The 20,448-nt window shown below is 41.6% G+C and overlaps 1 protein-coding gene across 1 annotated transcript in view; it reads left to right on the top strand.

The window, feature by feature from the left end:
- FBXW8 (F-box and WD repeat domain containing 8) overlaps positions 1 to 20,448 on the top strand; it is a 484,866-nt gene that overhangs the window by 53,785 nt on the left and 410,633 nt on the right. The window contains exon 2 of the mRNA XM_069214505.1: positions 12,797 to 12,901. Within this exon, the coding sequence (XP_069070606.1) occupies positions 12,797 to 12,901 (105 nt within the window). The remainder of the gene's footprint in view (positions 1 to 12,796; positions 12,902 to 20,448) is intronic.

Genomic DNA, 20,448 nt, shown 5'->3' with positions numbered 1-20,448 from the left:
GACAACATGGTGTAAGGAAAAACTGTTAGGATTAAGAAGCAAGTAACTGTTTGGAGTTAGGTAAAGGGTGCATGTCTTCGTACATTTGAGAAATGTAGTGGTAAAACAATCAACTATTTTATCTCTATATTTTGGAATTTACCATAAATATATGCCACAATATTTTTACATCTGCTCTGAAGTCCTTTTAATATATATATTTTTTAAATCATACAATAAGTCTGGCGATGACTCTTACCACTTCAGTCCAGTTACATGGCAGAAATCCTTCCAGGTAGAGGGAGGGTAGTGCTCTTTGCTGTCTTGGAAAAGGGCTTCCTCTTTCTTTCATCTTTTGGATACTGTCAACTAGGTTCCATTGAAGTGGAGACTAATATACCTGATAAGGTATCCCAGCAGTCTACTGTATGGATATTGTGAGCCACCAAGACATTCTGTGACCTTCTGAACATGACAGTGTCCCACAAGTGCTTTTTTAAGCTCATGGAACCTAAAGGTGACTTACAATATGATTTCTTGGAATGATTGGGTCAATTTCAGTCCTTGTTGTGTTGTCCTATGCCACAGGCTGCAGCTCCAGCTTCTAAATTAGGATTATGTTTTATGGTGATTAAAAAGCTTAATTTTCCACTTCAGTGCATTAGATATTAATTTTGAGGACAAGCTTCATTCAGTACTAATATTCTGTGTGGCACGCTTCACTACAGCATGGCACTCTTTACCTTTTTGTGCCATTGATTTCCCTTGAAGATTTCTCTTCATTCCTGCAGGGTTTCTAAATAGTATTTTCCTGCACGAATGTATGTGGACATCCCATTGGTAACTTTGCAGCTCTTAAGCCTTGCCATGCTGACATGATTGCTTCAGGCCCTGCTGCTTTTTTGGGCTTTGTGGGATGCCGTACTAGCATTTAGTTCCCAGTTTTGTAGCTGTTAAAATTTGTTCGAATATCTATGCTACCTGGAATTCGAAGTATTCCCATACTTGCCACTAAAAGCAGAGGCATAGACATAACCATAACAGTTATAACGTAAATACTCAACTAAGACCAATGTTCAAATATTGGATTAAATTGTTTTTACATGTGACCTTGACATAGTCTCTGTAAGCATGGGGACTAAAATATAAACATGCTAATGTATATGTTTGGAATGCGTCCACATGCTCAGTGAAGGTGCAAGGACATGGAAAGAAAGGTAGCTCCCAAATGATGGAACACTGGTAGGAGCGCTTCTGTTTAAGTGCACCACCACGGGTCAGGGAGCTATCAATACTATTCCAGGACGGCTGTGTGAGAACTTTCTTCCATACGTTGACTAGGCTAAATAGAGCTGTGCATTGTGATGGAGCAGTGCCATTATGTTGTCAGTGGTTGGCTATATTACATTTTGGCAGATGGCCGGTGATGTAATTCTATTGTTATTTTCACTTTCTGATGCAATAACAAATGTTCCGTCACTTGCTTGGTAGCTCAAACCAACATAAGCTCACAGTGTTCAAATTAAAAGTATTAGATACTATTAATACAGGCCAAAACAAAAGTAAAGTTAATTTTTTTTTTTGTGGTTAGTAAAGGATGAATGTAACAAGTAGGAACCTGTAACCTTCCAGTAATACACTGTCTGGTATTTCTTACTACCGCTGTACACTTGAGTGAAAGATAATATTTATATAGTGCCTATCACCAAAAGGGTCTCTTAGCAAAGATGTATACGAGTTTCTCCTCACACAGACGGGACTTCAGCTTTTTCTTGAGGCTAACCAGAGTGAGTGAATCTCCACTGGTAAGGTGTTCCATAACAGTGGCCCTGAGCAGAAAAAGAGCCACCCAGAGAAGTGTGTATTAAGTTCTAATAATTGTTGCCATGTGAGATGAACAAAACTAGAATTCCTAGAACAGGGGTTGTTGTTCTCAGTGTTGGCTGATTTTTCTGATCTTCCAAACTGGAAAACCACATTCACTTTCTTTACACACTGCCATGGATGGCATTATAAGAGGTTTATAGTGCTCTTGGGGGGATGATTGCAACTACTGTGCTTTACAAGCAGCACTATCACATGCTGCCCATACATAACATGATACCCCTGTCCTATCAACCTTTTAGAGGGACTTGGATTGTTTATAAATGTCTTGTTTTCCCTATAGGCATGTCAGTTATGTATCCCAAAAAACTTTGTCAGGGTCAATTACTTATTGAGTATAGTCCACACATTTCTTGCACTATCATCGTTCCATAAGCCTTTGGTTAGACCTGTTTACTTATTTAATATACAGAAAACAGGGGGAGAATTGCTTCCTTGAGAGTTGCTTCTTGAGTGGGAGTACCACTAATGTAGCACTAATGGGATTTCAGAGGTCTTCGACAATTGGCCGATCTCTCATTTTTGTTGTTGTATAGTACGTTCAAGGCATCACTCTGATATTCAAAATGATCAATTGTTAAAGGAGTGTTGATCTGTAGAGGAGATCTTCACCATTGTGGTCAGTTATAAGAACAGCACATCTTCAAGCATCAAGCTGTAAATCCATGCAAGGATCACACACATTAGCTTCCGAGCACAAATCGCTTATAGGAATATAGAATAACATCTTTGTGGACCTGTTTCCATAATGACGTCTCTGTATTGCACTGTCGTACATTCCCAAATGTAATGCTACACATGTCCAGTTATTTTCTTCAAACACCAGAAACTTGCCAAACCAGACAACCAATGGAGAATTACTTCATTCAAGAAAAGAAAACTCTTATCTTAGAACTCCCAAGCTGAACTGCCCTTCTTGCTGTGCAAAACCACCACGCCTCCCCCTCGATCCTCATGAGAAAGAGTTATCAAGATGAAAACAAAACAGAAGCCTCATATTACCTACATTAACTTGCAAAATCTCTCTCCCTGCTATAATTTGTGAGTGGCTGCTGTCAAAACTACAGAACCTGGTAATGAACAACCCAGCCATTCACTCTAAGTATTCAAACGGGCCTTTGGCTCACGTAGCTACTCCAAAAATACATTACAAACATCTAAGCCATTTATTATAACCAACTTTGAAACTGCAGTTCCTCAATACCCACTTGGCCTGGAAACAGATTATTGATGTGCCTATTCTAACTTTTCGCAACACCTGCTACATTTTAGGCTAAACTAAAATTTGGTATTCTGGTGGATCATTTGTGGTATTTACTAGCCTTACCCTTCTGAGACATGAAATGACTGCAGTAATGTGGTAGAGGTACCCTGATTTGCTCTGCTGATTTTACCTGTGCTGATAAAATCCCACCCCAACCTACTCTTCATTTAGAGTAAAGCCACAAGATGTACAATTAATCAAACAGTCCTGTTGCCATTAGAATAATGTACAGATTATCAGGCTGCAAATTCTAAATCCTGGATGAAATTCTCATCCTTGCCTTATGGCTGCAAAACCTACCACCAGAAGTTGTGTAACGTGTCAATTTGAACTTGTGGGTAGACAAACATGGCAAAAGATCGATTGCAGAACGGATTTGATTGCGTAGGGTTAATGAATATATACTCAAAAGTGGGAAACATGCTTATTTTTAATTTTTACCTATAGTATTATTCGGATTTAGATCTGGTGGGGCCGTTTTTTCCCCTAATAATTCCATTTCTGAACATGTTGCATTACCCAACCCTACTTGAAACTTTCAGGTACAAATCGGTATTTACAGCTGAAAGACTTAACAAAGCAGATTTTGGTAATCTAAAGCAGTGACACCATGTGGCAAGGATTCCCTAATAACCTCAATATTGGAAAATGAATATATCACAACCAGGGAACAGTATGATCATTTGAGATCACCCACTTCGCTAGGTTCCAGGCGACTGCTCAGGTGATATCTGTGGAAGGTATGATTAACCTTAATGATAAGGGGGACGTCACCTGCCTGCAATTCCAACCAATGGGACAGTCACAAACCCTGCTAATGTTGGATGGTTCATAGCTCAGACTCACAAGTAAACGTCCCTTATGTTTTTTTTTTTATTATAATAAACTGTCCAAATACCATTCTCTGCTTGAAGACGCTGCCTCATTCTGGCAGTGGCTGCCATAACAGAACACCAACCAAGAAGGTGAAGGGATGTTTCTTTTGATAGGGAGTGGAGCCATACATTTTCTGACCAATTCTAGGAGGGATGAGTGGAAGGCGGATGGCAACAAATCGTCAGTCAGCCACTTAGGTAATACTAACTGCTTTCTGGGCGGGCTTAGATACTCCATCCACTCTATATAAGATGTCTCCTTGTCTTTTCTTATATTTTCAAGACTTGCGAACTACTCCAAAAAGATTATGATCTCACACTTTCATGAGTGAATAAGTTTGGGAAATACATACTAAATTTCACTGTATCAAGATCAGCGGACCTCAATACTTAGGTCGATGCTAGGATTCCAGAGTGGCTTTGTGTTCATTTGTGTTCAGACCAACATGACCTCCCTGCAGTGGCCCAGAGTATCCAGTAAGGAAAATGTACAACAGTAACACGATTGCACAGTCAAACTACAGCCACATAAAAGCAAACATTGGCAAAGTCAATAGGTCTTGTCCACGCAAGATCTATTTGCTTTGTGAATGTTTTTAGGACATTTTGAACAGCAATGCGAGCTGCTGTGCAACATGGCCCAAAGTAAAATAAAAACCTAAAAAAATAAACAAAAAGTGCTAGAACACAGCCGGGGTTGACTGTGTTGTAGCACTTTTTTTTTTCTTTAAGCCCCCCTAACTGGTATGCAATATGTGTTGAAACAGTGTGGCATGGGAAGCAGGCAACATGAGGGGAAATGGGGGACGGAACACTGATAATGAGCAGCAGGACAAGGGTGTTATGAGAAAAAACAAAATGAGCGAGGTGTGTGGGAGGAGGGAAGGATTATCAGAAGTGGGCAGTGGAATTGGGGGGTTGGGAGAAGAAATAGTACCTCAAGCATGTTGGGAGCAGTGGGTGGGCACTGATTAAGTGGAATCGATTTGTGCTTGGTCCATGCGCCACAGGAGGAAATGGAAATTACGCTTGGCCTGCGTTGGTTAATTAGGAGGCTACAAAGGAGAGTGACACTGAAACCAACTAATGGTAAGCAGTGGACAGGCTCCAATCCCTTTGTCATAAACAATAGTGTCTTACAAGCAAGAATGCATACAGAGGTTTATCTGTTGCAGGCTCGACCTAATGAGCAAATCCCCAGCCCCAAAAGTAATCTGAAATGGTTTAATATGTTGAGGGGTTAAAAGACAATGATAAAATCTGATGAATCAGTGACATAGATCTCTGTGTGAAACTTTAGAAAACACATCTCAGGGTGAGCAGATGAAGTTATTAGAAAGCATTATGGATAGTAAAATTATTCTTGCTTGTAAAATACACAGACAACTCCCAGAACCAAACAACCAGGGAATTTACTATAGGAGGAGTAATAAAAACACTTTGTGCACTACCCCACAACACTGTAAGAACTTACTTGTGTTTTATGAATAAAAAGTAAAGATTTACAACTCCATTCAGAACCACTTCCAGTTACCCCCTTCACAACCCCTCATCGCTACCCATTTCAGTTCTCCTTTGCCTCCTTTAAACTTGACCATGAGAAGGAAATAACCAAATTAGCTACCAAAATCAAAACATCCAGTCTATTAGTCAAACTGTTTTATTTTAATGTATGAAGCAGTTTTTCTTTTCTCTGTCAAATGACATGACCAACATGATGAAGTTCGCCCTCATGGCTATCATAATCGTTTCTCTGGCAAGAAATATGAGAGGATGAGTAGCAAGACAAACTCTTTGTTGTGAGGTGACAGATCTTCTTAAAAAAATAAACCTACTGAGGTCAGAAGTTGAACTTTTTAAAGTTTACTCCATCTTTGGCAAAGGAGAGGCTCAACAAAGGCAGACTCCGGAGCAAAAATATTTATTTTCACGGTGTTCCTGGTTTGCTGTTGTCTAAGGGATTGTTGAACAAATTACCTCTGCAACCATTCATTACGCCAACTTGATTTGGCCATAGTGTTTACTTTTTGATGGGGATCTTCTTTGAGCCGTTGCAATATTGTCTGCTCAGTGTCCCCACATTAAAACAGCCTTTCAAGGAGCGGAGTACGATGCCTAAAGTGAATGGTGTCTTACCTGTAAGCCTTTCTGGACACCGCCCAGAATGGCTCCCAAAAAGGAATGTGAGGGTGGGTGCCTGTAAACTCAAACACCCTGTGTTCTGATCCCTGAGGAGCACTGCTGGTGCTCTTCTGTGTTCCCTACGGAGGCTATTGAGAAGAGGTTAGCCTTTGTATTCTTCACTAGAGCATGCAGCATACCTGTGGAGACTGATTTACAGTTGCTGCCATCCTGCCAGAGAAGGACTTGAAGCCAAAGACTTCTCACGCAGGCCACAACAGCAGACCTTTGTTCGATGCACAAGAACATCATTGCTTCTTAGAACTCAGCAGTGGCAGAAACTGAACAGCTTGGTGGCCCGCATCTCTGGTTGAGACAGATTTGTAACCAAAAAGCACCCCCGTGGCAGCCACTCTACTGAACTGCATGGAATAATAGCTAATAACTGACAGAGAAGGCACAACATATTACCTCCATTGCCACTACATATATAATGCTTGGGAATATTTGAGTGGCAATCTGACACTGTGAACAAGGGGTTTGTACTTTCTGTACTCTGGAGCACATTCTTGTTTCCAGCAATGTGGGTACTCAGCCATTGGCATCTATTGACAGGCTTTCTGTTTGAATGGTTGTGCCCTTAGTGTTTCTCATTACCCCTTCCACAGTTCTTAAAGCCGCTCCTCAAGTTCCTACACATACAGAAAAGACCATAATGTGGATTCTTGATTGATTCAAGGCACTTTCTTTTTGATTTATATACTGACACTGAAATGTGAGATATCATTTGTGTGCTATTATATTCCACTGGGACTTGTGACTGTTCTGTAGTGTTACATGGTACTGTAGCCACAAGGATGATTGCTGCCAAATGTCCAGATCAAAACCGAACAGACATTTGTTCTTTACGGAGTTCTTTGCAGGTAAAGCACCCAAGCCGGCACAACAGTAACCTATATCAAAAATGACAGACGTCACCTTAGACGCTACAACCAAAGAATTGATCTCCGTCAAACTGTCAAAATGGTCAGTGAAAGAAACCACTATGAAGAGAGTGGAACACATTAAATTAATGTGAGGTGATATTTTATCTTTTAATGCGACTCTGACTACTTCCAAGAATAGGCTGTCACCAGTTGAAGACAAAATTAGACTACTAACATCTACAATAGAAAGCACTAGAAGTGGTGAATAAGAATCAGAGGGACAATGTCTGCTTCTCAGGTGTTCCTGAGGCTATGCTACAATTCATTGCTGGATTTAGCCCAGAGTTCACCACCCCTGAAATTTCAAAAAGCAGACAAAGTTAGAGCCAGAGATTACAACAAGCAAGCAGGAACTAGACAAATTATTGCCCACTTTTTGTGACATGAGCAAGCACGCCAGGATGTTATTGTTCCTACGATACATGGTCCAGTTCGTGCAAAGAACACAATCTGCATACGCAACACCTCTGCTTTGAAACCAACTTGAAGAAAAATAAATTTCTGTCTCTCGGCCTCACTTAAAGAACTACAATATTAGAGTTGGCCTACTAGATCCGGCTCTCACTCTAATAACTCTGGACAGCAAGACTAAGGAGTGTACAACGTTTAGAGTAGCTAGAAAAGTACCTAGACTTTATGGATGCCTCCACGATGGACATATCTCAGCTGAACACAGCATGCCGACTTCCAAAGATGATAACTTAACAACCCATAGATGCTTTCTAACTAGAAGACTAGAGACTGGAAGCCATCACTCATGTCTAGAGACAGGCTCACAGGGTGTGGTCACCTTGGAGCTAGGAAAACACTGAGTTCACCTTCCAAGGGCTCAAGTCCATTATATGGATAATCTCTTTTCCCACTCTGGGTGATCTGAGCTGTAACATGTCATATGGTCTGTATAGGTTGGATATGAGGATTGTGTGCAATGCGGGACTTGATGTCTGATCCACAGTCTTACTCTGCAATATTCCAGGATCCCTAGAAGTTAGACCAGAGGGGCCTTGTGTTCTCTTTTTCAGAGGTCTCCTTGCTTTCATGGGCAGGGAGGGTCCTTTCTTGTTCCCTAGGAGATCTCTGCCTGTTTGGACCTTACAATGACTATATGCAGATCGCTCCAAGTGCAACGCTGACTAACTCCTGTCGGTCCTGTACCTCCTTCTTTGTAATGGGGCGTAGATGACTTAGGGCCTGATTTAGAACACTGCGGACGGTTACTCCGTCACAACATTAACTGATATCCGGTCCACAAAAATCTAAATACCATAGAAGAAAATGGGATTTAGATTTCGGTGGATGGGATATCCGTCACTTTAGTGATGGAGTAACCCGTCTGCGGAGTTTTAAATCAAGCCCTATGTGTTAAGATACGGAGATGCAGCAAACATTAATGCTCTTTGTTGTGATGCACTGGGTGCAGCATCATTGAGAAGATAGAAGTTGAATTATCTGTTCCCACTGTTTGAACATTAAATGTTACTACAATGGTGGCATGGCATGTTGGGCGGTCACTAATTTGGTCGCCAATAGATCTGCATGACTTACATGATACTTTGCCTAGTAACCCTCTTGAGCCTTAAATGGGTTTCTATTTCCTTACTCACACACACACATTAAATCTTACATACCATACCATGGCTATGAGTCACAATACCATTCACGTAGTACTTACCCCATCCTGCCTCCGCTGTTGGCTACTCCCTTACATTGCGTTAGAACGCGAGACTTTCTCTGGGACACCCACAGAGCACAACTTGAATATCACAGATTCCCTCACTGCTGGGAGGCCACGATTCTCTGAATATAAGAGACATTTTGATGTTCTCATTGACTTAGAAATATCCCTCCCTACATCGAAAACAACATTTAACAGTGTGTGCTTAGGCAACTAAAATACTACTCTGCTCATCCCCAGATGTATTTGAGCCATGGCATTAACCAACTCCAAAGTCTTGTTTCTTTCATTACATATGAATGGAATGACTCACTAAGGAAGCAAAAAAAGTAATTAACCTCTTTGGGTTACAAAGTTTGTAATACTGGTTTGCCTCAGTAGAGGCACCTGCCCTTCAAAATGTGGCAATTGAATTGAGACTTGGTGGGAAAAGTATGTTATGCCCGGAAAGATCAATTATCCCATACAGTAGGAAAAGAATATTACACCAGCAAAGATTAATTATCCCATGGTGATTGACCCGCCCATGCAATTCATGTGAAGGTTGAAGTTTCTATTTTGATTAGAAAATCCTCACCTTTCACATTTGCCAGTTACTATTTTCTATTCAATAAGCTCAAGTTGTAAGTGATGATGCCAGCCTTAGGCTCAGTTTACGCCTCTACCAGCGTTAATGGGTATTTCATCTCAGACCTCTCTAGAACCACGCCCATCATGGAAAAATAAAAAATAGTGCTGAGGAGCGACTTGAATCTTGTATTTTATCTGATACTGTACACATCATATAGATCAAACCTAACATGATCTATAGACAAACACCTCTGCATGAGGTTATGTCGGATCATATCCTGGTTGATCCATGGTTGATCCACCCATTCACACAGTTGAGAGGGAGTATGCATTTTCCTCCTGTGTACATAGGACACATTCCCGCATTGACTTGTTCCTGCTATCAGCCTCACTCCTAAATAGTGTTCAGAAAACACTGATCAGCTTATATAGTGTATCTGACCACAACATGGCCAACTTAAAGTTGGATGTGGTCCTACTTGCGCTGTCAATATGTGCTTGGCAAATTAATGTATTCCAGTATAAGACCCTGGAAGTTGCTTTATCAACATGTTAGGGGCAGCAGGGAGGCCATACATCGGTGGTAAAGCAGAGAAGGGTGAGAGATGATGAAAGCTGCAGCCTTGCATAAGTAAAAAGCAAGGAAATTTCAGATTTATCTAAAGACAGAAGTGGCCAGGGTAGCATCTAAGAATAGTCCTGTGTCCCTACAGAGTACTCTAAGGTCTTTGGTGAAAGCCACATTCTAACTTAATAACCTGTACACAACTAAGGTGGAACATGCAATACAATCTATCAAACCGAAGCAGTAAAGACTCTTGGTGTACCACTAAAACAAGCATAATCTAAATACACCGTTTTAGTTAACTATGATATGCATGACCATCTGCTGCCCAGCTCGATCAAATCACAGTCTAATTTCCCTTCTTTTTCCATAGGCTGTACCATTCTGATCACCTAGACCCCACAATAAAGAAAAAACACCTTTTCCGTCCACCTTAAATCTGACATTGCTCTCAGAAGAACAGAAACTCATAATGCAAGAGGCCTTATCTCAGGATGAAATAAGCAAGGCTACAGATGACATGTCTACAGGAAAGTCACCTGAGGAGAATGGCCTTCTAGTGGAATACTACAAAATCAACACGGCAAAACTGTTTCTACTATTAGACAAGGTGTACTCATAGGCAGATGAAAAAGAGTTCTGACCTGACTACAACAGGGCCTGAATATTAGTTATATCCCTAACTAAATGCGGATGTGAACATTCTTGCTAATGCCTAGCAACCTGGCTAAATCAGTAATACCTCCTCAACTGGCGGGTTAGGGACAATAAATATGGGAAATTTGCAGCATCACTTGACGCCGAGAAGGCCTTTGAGTGCCTATGATGGGTTATCAGTTTAATGTTATGGCAAAACTGACACTAAGATCGGACTTTATTCAGGAAGTTGAATGTGCTTACGAAGATCCCACAGCTGTTGTGGACAGTGGAGGTTTCCGGTTGATTTCAGTTACGGTGCTGATAGGACCAGATGTGGCTGCCTACTTTGTAGATTATTATTCCTACTGTCACTGGAACAGGTCGCTGCCTCCATACACAAAAGAAAGATACCGGTAGCATTGACAGCAATGACTCTGCAGAAATGGTTTCTGTATGCATAGGGCACCATGGTGACCTTTTCTAACGCAAATACTCAAATCGGGGCACTTATGTCAGATTACCTTCTTCTGTCAATTCTCTGGATGCAAGATAAATTGAGAGAAATATGAGGCCCTACCAGTGATCATTTCTACAAAAGAGACATCTCTGGGTCCATGTCATTTAGATGGAAGAAGTTGTTCCTAAAGTACATGGGAATACTGGTAAACAAGAGTTTAGAGAATACAGTGAGAGAGAAGCTATCCTGCTGCATTATAGATTAAGAGTGGAGTTATTGGCCTGGTTCAAAATACAGTTCTTTTCTCTATGTGGGAGAGGATGCAAATTGTTACAATCTTATTAAATCTTTGCAATGATCTCCCTATGAATTCCAGCTTACTAACTGCAATCATTGGAGGAGAAAATCAAGACCTTTGTTTGGGGTGGTACATGGCCTATATTAGGGGCATCGGTAGTCCAGGCCTCATGGTTTCAGGCAGTTTGTGCTTTTCCCTCATGGATACATACTGGTTAGCATATCAGTTTTAATGGGCTCTGTATATGCTCCAGAGCGGTAGAGAGGTTCTGCTATGAGTATGCATAGAAAACAACATCCTGTGAGGACTATGGCCTTTTTATATAACTGAACTAAGAGCCAAGGAAAAGCTTACTCTTTATTGCATGCTTGTAACCGGCAGCACAAACGACTAAGAATACATAGCATAGGGGTCGCAGATTGCTTACTGTTAGAGGAAACTGACCTAGAGTAATTATAGCCAAGCAGGATTAAGCAAGATTTAAAAATAAATAATTCCCTGGATTTTGACAATCTCACTCAATTTTTTGAGAATCCCCGAAGTCTGAATTCCTGCAATATTTAATGAGAGGATTCAAATTTCCTCTTTATGCTCCAGTCTGCAGACTAGCGTTTTTTCTTTTATACCTGATCAACTTTTTTTGTATAGATATTTTTCTTTCTTTTTTTATTGCAAGTGAACTTTGCAATCTGATGTCCTTCTTGCAACTTCAGTTGTCTACATGTAGTAAAAGTGAATGCATGTAACCATACCTGTGTGCCAAATCCACAACCATGCTGAAAGTAAGCAGCAACATGACAGGTTCTTCTATTCCGTTTTTCCCGTAGACTCTGGACTGCTCATCGTTAACCATTGCTGTGAGAGGTTTGTTCAAGTTCTGTCGTTATGTCCTCGGAGTCAGGAGCGAGGCAGGCATTTAATGTGCACATTGCTCCTCAGTTGTGATGTATTTTGTATGTGGGCACCTGTTTCTTCCACACTGACGTGATAACATTGAGGCCGCTGAAGTAAACTGCTCCCAAATGGCAGTGATATTTGGGCTCAAACTTGTGACGTGGAGGCTCCAAAGGGCAGTTTTGTTCCTGCAGTTGGAGCTGCACGACCTGAAGTACTTCATTTAAAACCCTATTGTACCGAAGATAATTGATACCGTTTCACTGTTTTATTTCGTGCTTTGAATTTGGTTAGAACTCAAAGGCACTTCATGATGTTACCCTTCTCCACGAAGCTGACTTAGTGGTCACCATGATAATATGCATTGCTTGAAAATATTATTTTCACTGAAAACAAACTGCGATGCTTTCTTATTCCACGTAAGAAGTGTTTTAAGTGTCTCGGTCATTCTTCCTAATATATGTCCGAAATTATTTCAAGTGCAAACTGAGGCAGCCAGCTCTCGGTCACGCATGTTCACATACAACAATTATTTTGGGGTATTTCTTACCCACAGCATTTTAATTATGTCTGTTTTTCTCCACTGCAGAACGAAATTAATGAAGTCCCGTTCTTTGATGTTCAGCTGCCGTACGAGTTAGCCTTGCAAATTTTCCGAAACCTGGGCCGGAGGGAGCTTGGGAGATGCGCTCAGGTAAGCAGGGCCCAGCAGGCTGCTTGTCACTCTGTTTGCATTATTTATTGAAATGGGTTTAGAGCACCAATCGGTCGTCACTAAGGCGTGAAGATTACCTTTCTAATGGCCATGGTGCTGGCGGGTACCTTGTAAGCTCTTGGTAGGAGAGAGGTTTCACATACTGGGAGCAAATGGCCAAACAGGCCATGTCATGGGGTATTTCTAAGCCATAATCAGCTCCTTTTGGCACATCTGTAGTTTGGTATTGTATTATCACAGGCCTGTTCAGGACGCATTTCTTTTAGGTTTTGCTATACTTATATTAAGGTGCTGCACAACATTTATTTGTACGTTTTAGTGTCTATCCTTCAAGTTTTGGACTGGGATCAATAAAAGGTGAGATGTATTGTATTTTGTTGCAGTTAAAACCACTAAAGAGGGATGGGTACACAAAACCACTTATTTGACAATAAATGCAAGGTGAGGAAGGGCGTTTTATTTACTCTTCTAACCAGAAGCAGGGCTCTTTTATTCTCTCCCCCGATGGATATTTGTTTACTCAGCTTCAAATATAAAACCATGACTATATATTTTTCCTGCAGAACCCCTCTCTGAAAAAAAGCTTTCTTCTTTAATTTGAGCTCTCCTGTGGTTAGTTCCCAGGATGTAATAAAGTGTGTCTTTTCGTTGTGCTAGCAGGTCTCTGTAGACTTCTTACCCACCACTGATTCTAAAACACATCTTATAATGGCCTGAGTAGACCACACCGACATAGCAATATGTGAAGTAAGCAGTTGATCTTGGAAGCTACTTTTGTTTTCTAGCAGTCTAACATCCCTCAGCCTGGAAGCCACCAAACCCTCACACTAAGAAAGTTGCATTGAATTTGCATTCTTCCCAATTAAAGTTATATCTCATCAATGTTATAAAAACACCCAATGCCCCCCAGCACCCTTGTTTTCCTCATTCCCAGCAGTACATTTCACTTCTCCTGATCCTCCATCACCAATCCCATTTCCTAACTCTCTGGCAAGTATATTTGACCCTTTATGCCTATCAGGCTAATAATATATGGAAGTTCATTTTGTGTGACACAATTTGGTACAACATGCTAAACCCTCATCCTTACCTTCCGGGGTAGTAGAATGTTGCCTCTCAATACATAAAGGAGATTGCAATTCATCCTTTCTTGGGGTGTCTTCATACCTAGACAGATGCCACATCTATAGTATTTGGCACCATCTTGCAAAACATTTTTCAGCCCGGACAAGCCAAGTCTTGGGGGTTGTTAAATCAGAGTCCTGCAAAATGTGCCTTAACAAAATTTTGTAACACTTATAAATGTATGCCAACTAAAATACTCAGGAGTATGCATTGGCAATTCGATGATGAAAGGACCTTTCAAGTTACATCCAGTGGCAGCATTTGGAAGCTAAACTCGGCTTCTGATAGGTAATTTTCTTGTCCATAGATCTACTTGCATCATATCGGAAATTAAGAATTGGAGCAATGCTTTTTGAAGCATTTAAAATCTGATTAGAGGACTCCTATAACCAGAATTTTTCCGGTGAAAAGGTAACTAGAAAAAGATAATCTATTATTGATTACTGATTAAGACATTTTTTTAAATTGTTAATCCAAAAATGAAAAATCAAGGCTTGAATTTCAGATTAGCCCTGGCTCTCTGCAGGTCATTAGAAAATAAACATTGCAATACGCGTTCCCACTGGGCTGACCGGCAGAAGCAGTGGGCAGAAACAGTGGTAGGATATTGGCCTCAGGTCCTTTTAGGGAGCTGAGGCCAATATCCTAGCACTCCAGCACCCTTGGATTGCGTACTCTCTGCAAAGCAGGGGGGCCATGCCATGGGCATGAGCAGTGCATGGGCCCATCTGTGGCCCCCCGGCACTGGCTTTCCGCCATCCTTTTTATGGCAGGGACCCCGTCATGAAAAGGCCGGCAGAAAGTGAGGTTGAAATCAGTCAGGTGGAGGTGAGTTCAGCTCCGCCATGGCTGATTACAAGCCCGACCGCTGTCACCCCATCTGGATCTATGATCCTGGCGGTGACGGCCGTCTTTAGGCGGGTCCGCCTTCCTTAGTTGTAACTGGGCGGTCGGACCCTTGTGAGTGTGGCGGTCCAGCTGTCAACACGAGCGTGGCGGTCCTTCGACTGCCTCACTTGTAATGAGGCCCTGAGTTCTCTATAACTGATTCTCAGTAGCTATCATTTCATTGCAAAAGACTGGATATTTATTCTATGACATAAAAGTCTTTATTCTAGAAGGGAGACATTTAGAAATACATCCTGCGCAGCTGCAGCCAAAATGCGCCTACATAGTTTACAAGCATATATTTTTGGAGAGGAATGAAGGAAGAACATCCCACATAGGAACTGGTTGCCTGAGGGTAATGTGGTATCAGCAAAACAAGGAGTGGTTCGACAAAAAAGAACAAAGTAGCCAACACACATACGCACAATGTGAAGACAAACTTATTTCAACAATAACAAGCATTGGCAATGTCAATATGTAGAACTTTAAAGTTGCAGTCTTTGACAGTGTAACGTTTTCCGTTCTATAATTTCACCAGAGAAATCATTATATAGTATGGGGGAAATGACTAAACCTGTGGAGGATGGGTTTGGTCACTCTGATGCCCAAGGGAGGTTTGTGCTTCAATGCGAAAGTAGGACTGTCGATGTGAACAGTCCTGTTTTTTTTTTTTTTTTTTTTAAATATACAATACTTCTTAGCATAATACAGATCGTTTATGCAAAACCCTTTACCCTGCAGTTTTGTGGTTCAATGATACATATTTACATTGCGTGTTTTTTTATAAGTTTTAGTGCTCTCTAGCCGATGGATTTCATGCAGGTTTATACTTTTTAAGATCATGCATTGTGCGGCTTTTATTCCTTGCTTTAACGCTCATTGAAAGTGTCCAGCATCCTTCATCTGCAATAGTAGATTATTGAAAATTGTCTGATATTAAAGTGGGCAACCATTAGGTACATTTATAATTTCAGCTGGATGGCTCAGGGGTGTTATGTCTTACTGTGGAGATCAAGTTCTACTGTTGGTAACATACGACAATAATATGTTTAAAGATTGAAAAACCCCATGGGTTGAGGGTGTGTCCGCCCTTCATGGTTCCAGTGCTTTGAAAATAAGTGGCATTCAGGTTGACTAAAATAGGAAGATGAAATTCAGATAATTGTGACTCCTCTCACCGTGGTATGAAACCGCTAAAACTAATGCCCCCTGTACAATATTACCTTTTAATAATGAGTGGAGGCAGTTCACTTTGTGACATGAACTGTCCAGGGAGTAGTTTTTGAAAAAACTTAATGGACTTCGACTCTGTTTGCCTCTTTGTTTCTAAGGTAGCTCCCATTTTAGGTGCAGCAGTGATCTTCGATGCAGGGAATTTGCAGTAAGTAATGTCAAGTTGAGCCGGCTATGTTACTGCTTTCCCATGTGTCTCAAAACACTGTTTTCAGCGAGACCCTGGCAACCATTTGTAATAATAAACATATTTGGTCTTGTTCAAGAAGGTCAGTTAGAAATGTTTATTGAACCAATTGAAGTCCATTGCTGTACAGACCTTCCTCACGGCCCACGCCCTTCTATTGATATACTTATGAAAGACAATAACAATAATGCTGACCAGTCAAATACCTGTAGAGAAGAGCAGCAATGGGCTGAAGCCAAAGCCCCCTCCGATTACTGCTTTTTACAGAATGTATTAATGAATACAAAGCTTTGGCAGAAAGCCAACGCTGTCTTTAGACATATGTATCAAAAGTACTTTAATTCACATGCAACTATATACTAAACATAATAGTACAACTGAATGCATTGAAAATCGGACACCTCTGCTCCCTCCTGAACTAGAGATTTGTTTAAGAAGATCCCTGTGTTAAAAAAATTATAAAACTCATTGTCTTGGTGTTTGTCACAAAGTTCACAACATAGAACCCCTTCTGTTGGGACGGAAAAGTCTCCTGCATGGCTTGGGAGAGCCTGCGCCTCTGCCCTAGGTTCCCCAGGTGGCAAGTTTGGTCAGTTTATTATTATTATTATTTTTTTTTACCTCCGTGCTCTAGGCAGTGATGCATGTAGCTGAAGGATAACGGTGACAGGACTGGAGGTGCATGAATGTGCTAGATGTGCTGCTGCCTGGAGACTATGTGCACATGCACACAGAAAAGGCATCGCACCTCTACCTCAGCTTCAATGCCACGTCGGACTGCTCACAATTCAAAATGTGAAATGGGGACATTGTGAGGGCTGCAAGAGACACTGGGACAGTTAGATCTAGCTAAATATTTGGTCCATTACTATCTTGTAAGGTGTCCCTTACAGTCTTTAGGAATGTAAAGTGAGTATCCCTTATCAATCCTTCCCAGACGCAATATGTTATATGTTGCATTGATTGTATTAGTACCAATACTTCCCTTATGCCCCATTCAAACCTCTCACCTCCACTCTTCCCTCTACAACAGGGGAGACAACGTTGTTACATTATAAAATTGTCCTCTTAGTTCTTCTTGTGCAGACTGACAAGTCCATCAGGTTTGTTTCCCCCTGTTCTAGGATACCACTATTGAATCGATACAACATGGTGTGAAAGCATGGGGACATTAAGAATACCTATAAACAACACTTTTGCGGATGTTAAAACATCGTATTGGTCTGATTGTAAGATTTAAATCTTGTCTTTTTCCTACTGTAATTTTTTTTATTTTATTAATGTATTTTGCTTACCCTGTGCCTCAAATGAATTTATTTTATTATCATTCAATCAATTATTTGTGTAGAGCAACTTCTCACTTGTGGGGGTCTCAAGGCGCTGGTGAGGGGGCCCTGATCAGTCGAAGAGCCAGGTCTTGAGGTCCTTCTTGATCTGATTCAGCGAGGGGGACTGCCTGAGGTGGAGTGGCAGCGTGTTCCAGGTCTGCAAGGCGAGGTAGGAGAAGGATCTACCTCCTACTGTGTTCTTTCTGATTCTAGGGATGGCAGCTAGGACCAGTTGAGCAGAGCAGGTCCGATGTTATGCAAGGCCTTTTTAGCGTGTGTCAGGAGTTTGAAGTTGATGCGTTTGTTGATGAGGAGCCAGTGCAGGTTTCTCAGGTGGGCGGAGATGTGGCTGTGGGGGGAGATGTCCAGGATTAGTCTGGCTGCTGCATTCTGTATTTCTCTGGAGTCTTGTTTTTTGAAGTGTCTTTGTGATGTCGGCATAGTGTGTGTTGCCATAGTCAAGTTTGCTGCTGCCGAGTTTGTGGGTGACCGTTCTTCTTGGTTCAATGGGGATTAATTTGAAGGTCTTCCGGAGCAGGTGAAGTGTGTGGAAGCACGACAATGAGAAGGCGATGATTTAGTGGGCCATGGACAGCAAGGATTCGAGAATGATGCCAAGGTTGTGTGCGTGGTGGATGGGGGTACGGGTTGTTCCAAGGGCTGTTGGCCACCAGAAGCCATCCCAGGTGTTGGATCTTAGCCAAGGATGAGGATCTCTGTCTTGTCCGGGGTAAGCTTGAGGCAGCTGTCTTTCATCCAGTCAGTGACTTCTCTCGTTCCATGTGAAAGTTGCTTCTGCCTGTTGATGGTTCGTTGGTAAGGAATAGAATTAGCTGTGTGTAGGAGATGATGTTGAGGCCGTGGTGTCTGACGATCTTGGCAGATGGGGCCATGTAGATGTAAAAGGGGGTGGGGCTCAGGGAGGAGTCCAGGGGGACTCCACAGCTGGTTTCTGTTGGCTCTGAGATGAATGGTGGGAGTCTGACTCTCTGGGTTCTTCCGGTGAGGAAGGAACGGATCCACCCCAAGGCCTTGCCGCGGTTGCCTGCGTCATCTAGCCTGGTGCGTAAGGTGGCGTGGAAGACGGTGTCTAAGGCAGCGGAGAGGTCGAGGAGGATGAGGACAGCTGTTTCTCTGTCTTCCAGTAGGGTGCGGATGTCATCCGTGGCTGCGAGGAGAGCAGTTTCGTTGCTGTAGATGCTCCAGAATCCGGATTACCAGGCAAATAAGTAGAAGAAAAAAAGGCAGAGGCGTAATAAGATGTTTTCACATAGTAATATAGCCGATGTAATCTTCTCAACCCAAAATTTGGAATTCTGTTACCTTGTGAGTCAAAGAATAACATCAACTCTGTTTTTTGGAGGTTACTTCGAAGGCCTAGCATAATAAAAGGAACACATGAAAAATACTGAAGGAGGCACTGTGCAAAGATGGCATTATGATATTTAGACCGGGCCCAGGATTGGAATGGTGAGAGTGATTGGAAATATCATCCTTTCATAAAGTATTATGAGAGAGGCTTGGAGTAAAGAAGTTGACAAGTACGTTGTTACCTGTCACAAACCACACCTTGTTTTAGTTTGTTTTACATATTACAGACAAATAAACCACAAAGCAAAAAAGATATAGATATATCTTTCCCCTTTGAACCTTAAATTTGGATTTGGAGTGTTGCACAATGAAAATGCCACATAGTGAGCTGGGGAACAGGACTAGATTAGTTTCAGATCAGACATAGGGTGATGCACTTCCATAACAGGCTATGAAGAGAAAACGTATGAGTTAGTTCATATAAGAAATAAGCATTGAGTGTCAGTTGAAACATACCCGTCTACTTGGGGCATATATGTGGCATTAGTAGTCAGCTATGCACTCACACATAGGTTTAGAGCACTGACCACTACTATAGAGAGACCTTACTAAGTGTACTAAATGCGCGCAACATATAGAGATGCTGTACACAGTGATTGCAAATTGGTACAGTGCTTCAGATGAACCGGGCAGTATACTTTTTGCACATTACAGGCAGCTGCTGCAGAGAGTGTAGAACAAAACAGGATAATATGACCACATAGGTTTGCACCAAGCTTATGTTGTTTTTAAAGGAGGTATTAATGTTTGATAAAGACATACTAACTGATCATGGAATATATTATTCTGTGGGTGATGGATTCTTCCCTGACTTGAATGATTACCTCCGGTCAATGGCTGTGCAGGTTTTGGGATGCATTTTCCATGCAGTATTTGCCACATTCCCTCTGAAGCTTAAAAAAACAGTTAATTGGGAAGCAGTTGAAAGACTTTTTAGCAATCAGTGACAGTCTTGACTCGTTCGTGGAATCTTGCTGCTTTGGAGTTAGTGGTTTGACAAAGGAAATTGACGTTGGTGAGTTTTGTCATGCAATCTAGTTAAACCTGCAATTTTTAGCGAAAATACAGTTTTGACGTTGATGGTTAGATTAGCGTCATCAATGTTATTTGGGGTATACTGCCCGAGATGGAGTGCAGGATGGGCACAGTTTCTAGACTGAGGTTTTGAACACGGTCAGTGTAATTGTTGATGGGCTAGCACTGTCCTTATTTAAATGCTATGGGTCCCCTCTTGGTAGGGCCAGGAAGCACAAAGAGCTCCTGGGTACAACAGTGCTCATGCTAAAAGGAGAGCGTCAGGACTTAATTTTAAGGATGTAATCCTTCTAAATATAATTTGTGCTAAAACTGCATATGCTGGCCTTCAACTGCTTCTTACTACTGCTAGATCCTGG

Source organism: Pleurodeles waltl, chromosome 11 (genome assembly GCF_031143425.1).
Source record: "Pleurodeles waltl isolate 20211129_DDA chromosome 11, aPleWal1.hap1.20221129, whole genome shotgun sequence".
In the NCBI taxonomy this organism is placed as follows: Eukaryota; Metazoa; Chordata; class Amphibia; order Caudata; family Salamandridae; genus Pleurodeles; species Pleurodeles waltl.
The sequence above is the reverse complement of the archived record's forward strand: the minus strand, read 5'-3'. Positions and strand labels throughout refer to the sequence as shown.